The sequence below is a fragment of the Palaemon carinicauda genome, chromosome 29 (genome assembly GCF_036898095.1).
Source record: "Palaemon carinicauda isolate YSFRI2023 chromosome 29, ASM3689809v2, whole genome shotgun sequence".
Taxonomy (NCBI): domain Eukaryota; kingdom Metazoa; phylum Arthropoda; class Malacostraca; order Decapoda; family Palaemonidae; genus Palaemon; species Palaemon carinicauda.
This window is the reverse complement of record NC_090753.1, coordinates 67,915,592-67,921,591: the sequence shown is the minus strand read 5'-3', so window position 1 is coordinate 67,921,591 and position 6,000 is coordinate 67,915,592. Positions and strand designations below refer to the sequence as shown.

At 35.0% G+C, this 6,000-nt stretch overlaps 1 protein-coding gene across 1 annotated transcript in view; it reads left to right on the top strand.

Annotated features, from left to right (window-relative positions):
• The first annotated feature begins 4,919 nt into the window (after positions 1–4,919).
• Positions 4,920–6,000, top strand: part of Zfrp8 (Zinc finger protein RP-8) — a 53,426-nt gene continuing 52,345 nt past the window's right edge. Inside the window, exon 1 of the mRNA XM_068352694.1 lies at positions 4,920–5,108. Coding sequence (XP_068208795.1) covers positions 5,013–5,108 — 96 coding nt within the window. The 5' untranslated portion in view covers positions 4,920–5,012. The remainder of the gene's footprint in view (positions 5,109–6,000) is intronic.

The following is a 6,000-nucleotide window of genomic DNA, read 5'->3' as shown; positions in this document are numbered from 1 at the left end:
AAGAGAACTCCAACCCAAGACAGTGGAAGACCATGGTACAGAGGCTATGGCACTACCCAAAACTAGAGAACAATGGTTTGATTTTGGAGTGTCTTTCTCCTAGAAGAGCTGCTTACCATAGCTAGAAAGTCTCTTCTACCCTTACTAAGAAGAAAGTAGCCACTGAACAATTACAGTGCAGTAGTTAACCCCTTGGGTGAAGAAGAATTGTTTGGTAATCTCAGGGTTGTCAAGTGTATGAGGACAGAGGAGAATATGCAAAGAATAGGCCAGACTATTCGGTGTCTGTGTATGCAAAAGGAAAGAACTGTAACCAGAGAGAAGGATCCAATGTAGCACTGTCTGGCTAGTCAAAGGACCCCATAACTCTCTAGCGGTAGTATCACAACCTGCTGCATTTCAAGCTGTAATATTCTATGATTCTAACCTTTTCTTACATTTATTCATTGCATCTACTCCTAAATATTCACATGATTTAACATCTCCTATTCTGCCATTATGCATTTTTATACTCATAGTTCCACCTTTCTGCTTTCCATCAACCCTCATTAGGGTGTACTTGCACACATTTATTCTTATCTCCAATAGTTCAGTGGCTACTTTCCTCTTGGTAAGGGTAGAAGAGACTCTTTAGCTATGGTAAGCAGCTCCTCCAGGAGGACACTCCAAAACCAAACCATTGATCTCTAGTCTTGGGTAGTGCCATAGTTTCAGTTGGTCGCTGCAACCTCACCATTCTTGTGAGCTAAGGATGGGGGTTTTGAGGGAGCCTATAGGTCTATCTGCTGAGTCATCAGCACCCATTACCTGGCCCTCCTTGGTCCTAGCTTGGATGGCGAGGAGGCTTGTGCGCTGATCATATGTATATATGGTCAGTCTCTAGGGCATTGTCCTATCTAAAGGGGCAATATCAGTGTCCCTTGCCTCTGCCATTCGTGAGCGGCCTCTATACCTTTAAACAATAATTCTCAGTTTAATCGTAGCTAGACTAAGAAACTGATGACTAGATAGTTGGAAGGGGAGGGCTGTAATCTGTAATCGACAGAAGAGTTTGCGCATAGGAGATCGGTCATTAAACTGATTAGGAGCTTTTTAGTAAACATGCATTAAACAGCTGTTTGCATAATATGTTGCTGTTCCCTTTGGTTGTTCTTGGTTTATCATTACTGAACGAATGCGTTGGTTAGGAAGGGACTTGGGGAAAATTGTTGTGAATGAGACCTAGGATTGTAAGAAAGGTGATATTCAAATGAAAAGGTGTAAATGTAAAATAAGAAAATAATTTGATAACAAACCTAATTCAAAAACAGTATACAGGGAGAAATTAAATGGTTTAAGTATGAAAATTGAATTTAGCCATGGTATAAGCTGTGTAGCTCAGGAACAAACTTTTCTTTTTCTGATTTACTCATGTATAAATACGATAAAAATACAATTATGAGGTTTTTACTACCTCATTAAACAGAGATGGATTATATTTTTGTACAAAATGGAAGTCATGAATAGACTAGAGGAATAAACTGACTAAATTTAGTAAGAAAAGGAGATGAGCTCACCATCATCTCTTACACCTATTGACGCAAAAGACCTAAAAAAATGAGTTGAAAGGAGAAAATATGAGTAAAACAGTAAGGTAAAGAACGGTCATTTATAAACTGGACCGAAAAAATATTTATAAACGATGGAAAGCCAGAAAATAAATTCTAAACTAAAACCCAAAGCTAGAAAAAGTATAAAATCAAGAAAAACCAAAGGGTAGCCATTACAGAGGCTACGAACCAACTATATACTGGACTAGACTGAACTTATACGTCTGGAAATCATTACAAAGTGCCTTCAAAATGAAACGAAGGAGAAGAACAAGCCCGAAAAGTGGAAAAAGTCAAAAACGAAAATGATAAAAAAAGTAAAGAAACCCACAGTAAAAGATCTAAGACCAATTGCCCTGACAAATGCCTCATACAAAATATTTATGGCCCTCATGAAAGATGAAATAGAAGAACACCTTGAGAGAAATATGGAGATGAAAGAAACGCAAGCCGGGTTCACAAAAGGAGGAAGAGTAGAAGATAACATATTCATTTTACAATACTGCGTAGAAGAAAGCTACAAAAGGAAGGAAAGTTTAATAGTAATTTCAATAGATTTCAAGAAAGCATACGACTCAATAAAGAGGGAAAAAATAATAGAAATTATGAAAGAATATAGAATACACCCAAATGTAATAGACACAGTGGAAAAAATCTACGAAGGAGACAAAACAAAAATAAACATAGGATATGAAGTAGATAAAGAATTAGAAGTAACGAGTGGGATAAAACAGGGATGTACGGGGTCAACTACTCTATTTAAACTGATCACATATAAAATAATAAATGAATTAGAAAAAAAAAGGAAAAGGCTTTGAAAACGAAATAATAAAAATTAGGGCATTGTTCTTTGCAGATGACGGTCTAATAATAGCAAAAAATATAGTAGATGCAGAAGCAAACATAAGAATACTAGTAGAAATATGTAGAGAATGTGGGCTAGAAATAAACAAGAATAAGAGTCATATAATCATATATAATATGAAAGAAAAACCGGAAGAAATAGAGGGTATTAAAGTAGCAGATAGTATAAAATATTTAGGAATAGAGATAGAAGGGAAAAGAAATATGTTTAAAAAACAAAAGAAGAAAATGATGGAAAAGGCAGAAAAGCTAGCAAACTTAACCTACTCAAGTATTGCGAAAAGCTGCCACAAAATACTAATATGAAAAACATATTGGAAAAATGTAGCCTTACCCGGAATACTGTATGGCACGGCAGTAATGAACATAACAGAAAGTGAAATAAAACGATTACAACAGATTGAAAACGGAGTAGGAAGAAAAATTTTGGGAGCACCATCATATGCAGCAGTAGCAACACTACGGGGAGAGATAGGAATGTCCGAAATGAAAACTAGGATAGCAGGAGGAAGGCTAAGGTTTGTGAAAGGGATAGAAGAGGGGAGAAATGATTTGCTGAAGACAATTCTAGAAGAAATGAAAGAAAATGAAAATAACAGGTGGATGAAAGAGACTAAGAAATGGATTAAAGATATGGAAATGAACGATAGAACCTTTAGGAGAATGGGAAGAGAAGAGCTTAAGGCCAAAATTAGAGAAGTAGATGGTAAAAAGTGGAGGGATGAGATAAAAGAGAAAAATAGTTTAGAAATATACGAACAAGAAAAAGGGCAAATAGGAGAAGAAATGTTTTATGATAACAAACCAAATTCTATTATTATGTACAGAGCTAGGGCCAACTGTTTGAAATTAAACGATAGGAAAAGACATGAAGCAGGAGGTAGGGTAGAATGTAAACTATGTGGGGCAGTTAATGAAGACCTCGCCCACTTTATTCTTGAGTGTCCAGACCTCAGCGACGAAAGAAGAAAAATAGTGGAATTGCAACAGCCGTATGAAGAAGAAAAGAAGAAGATAATAGGAAACGTGCTGTTCAAGAAAGAAGGAATAGAGAAAAGAAAAGAATATATCTATCAAATGTGGAAAAAAAGAGAGAAGAAAATAAAAGAATTAGAATAAAGAAGAAACCCAAGGAGGTGCCGATGGAAAGGCAAATCCCTCCGCCCAACAACAAGAACAAGAACTCGTTTTTAGGGGTTCGAACTGATTTCAGACAGCTTTTATTTTAAAGTAAAAACATTAATCTTTTTTATGAATTCAATAAGTTTGGTACGACGACTAAGCATTTTTCGTATATCAATACATAACAAAAATAACTCAACGTGGTCCTCTAATAGACCATGCATTCTTGTCCGATGTACGATAATGCCCAATAAAGCTCGATACTCATTTGAAGTTGGCTTGGATGTTTTATTTTTATTAGAAATTTATCAATTTATGATGAATCAGACATTATTTGTAGAAAGACCCATACCATAATAATTTTTTTTTATATACAGTGTAGACTACTGGTATTGCATTATAAATAAAAGCAATTTTCGCATTGTTAAATGTAATGTTAATGCTCTTAGGCCCATTCTTTTTTTAAATGTAGGAACCTAAATGTTGAAATTGGTTCCTTATCTATCCTTTAGTATTGTGCTTAATATTGAATTTAATTCCGTAACATTTATCAATCTTATATAACCATGATGAATGATTTATTCTATCAAATGCGAGAACTATGCTATCTTATCCTGCAAAAAAAGGGAGTTTCTTGCTTTAATTCACATATACATATAAGCACTACCATAAACAGTTAATTCGAAACTTCTAGAAATATCTCATTAATGCCAGTAATGCTGTACCTAGCTCACGTGACCTTTGGCAATGCCAATATAGTAGATGTTTCTAGATCCAACTAGAAAATTGGCACTCTACGAGTACGACAACTTTCTCGCGATGTACGAAGCTCAGATAGTATAACCATAGTACAGGGTTGCCAGTTTGGCCTTTTTCAAGTCAGAATAACTCAAATTTAGCCTTTTTCGAAAACTTGGCTGACCTTTAGTAATATGAAAAAAAGGCGGGCCTTAAATACTATAAATTTGGCCTTTTTTCTATTAATCGGTTGGCCTTTAAAAGCTTCTGTTGATTAGAAGTTGGCCTTTTCTCATTTATAAAACCTGGCAACCCTGCCCAAGGACAGGGCTGCCATTCGTACGATAATTATAGTACATGTACGATTATTTTGGGTCCGGTACGATGTACGATACATACCTTATATGTATATATACAATGTAGGTGTGTGTGTTTAATTCAACAATTATACTAAAATCTTTTGAAATAAGTCAATCATAGACTCCTTAATAATTATATTGAAAATGTGTACGATAATTTTGGTTAAAATACGAGAATTTTAAGGCTCATGTACGATAGTTCAGTCGAAATTAATAACATGGCAACCCTGACCAGAATCAAAATAAACACACGAGGCACGACGTCCATAACGTGAACAAATCACTAAAAAACTTTAATTAACTGTTATTTACTTTGTGATTATTAGTTTATTTATATAAAATGTCCGAGGATTCAACTCCAGAAGGCACAGTTGAACTTGGTTTTGTGGAAAAGGCGCCTTTATGGAAATTGAGGTCAAAGTTTTTCCCGAGTAAGGTGAGGAAACTATTTCGTATGTTATAAAGACTTCATTTATGACTAATTAATTATTATAAGCCTTTTAGAATATTTATTAAATATATGATTTAGTTTTCTGCAAGTATATTAATCGTAAAGTCTTAAAACTTAAGTGGTTTAGTTTTACGATATTTTGACATTTTACTCTGCAAACCAAACTAGTGTTCCCGGCTCTGTTATTATTATTATTATTATTATTATTATTATTATTATGATGATGCCCTAGTTGGAAAAGTAGGATACTATAAACCCAAGGACTCCAACAGGGAAAAATAGCCGAGCGAGTAAAGGAAATATGGAAATAAACTACATGAGAAATAGTATAGTTACCCTTAACATAACCTAATATTATATTTTAATTTGTCGTCAGATACATAAATCATACATTATTTTAGTTAGTCATGTTTTGTTTTATATACTTTTGGCTAGTATATATTTACTTGAACACTGAGCCTTTGTATATCAGCGGCCAGTTCCTCACGCTTTCATTAAAAATGGACATCAACTAACCTAAACTTTCCCCCCCTAACCTAACCTACAAGCCGTGGCCTTACCTACTTAACTAATGGGGGTGCCAACCCCCCCCCCCCCCCCTGCCATCCTCTTTACTCTGCCGTATTAAGTGAGTTTTCGTCCGTGGGAAGTATGCGCACACTGAAACCTTAGTTAGGTTTAGAGTAAGGGAACATTATGTTTTTATATTGGTAATGGTGCACCTGTAAATAAATACAGTTCTGACCATTATTGTTTGTGTAGATAACTTTATTTTTAATTTCGGGGTGTATGTCTGGTAACGGCTGACTTAGAATACGACAGTGGGGGTGTATGTATGATAGCGGCCACCTGTATGTATTATTTTGGCTAACCTAGA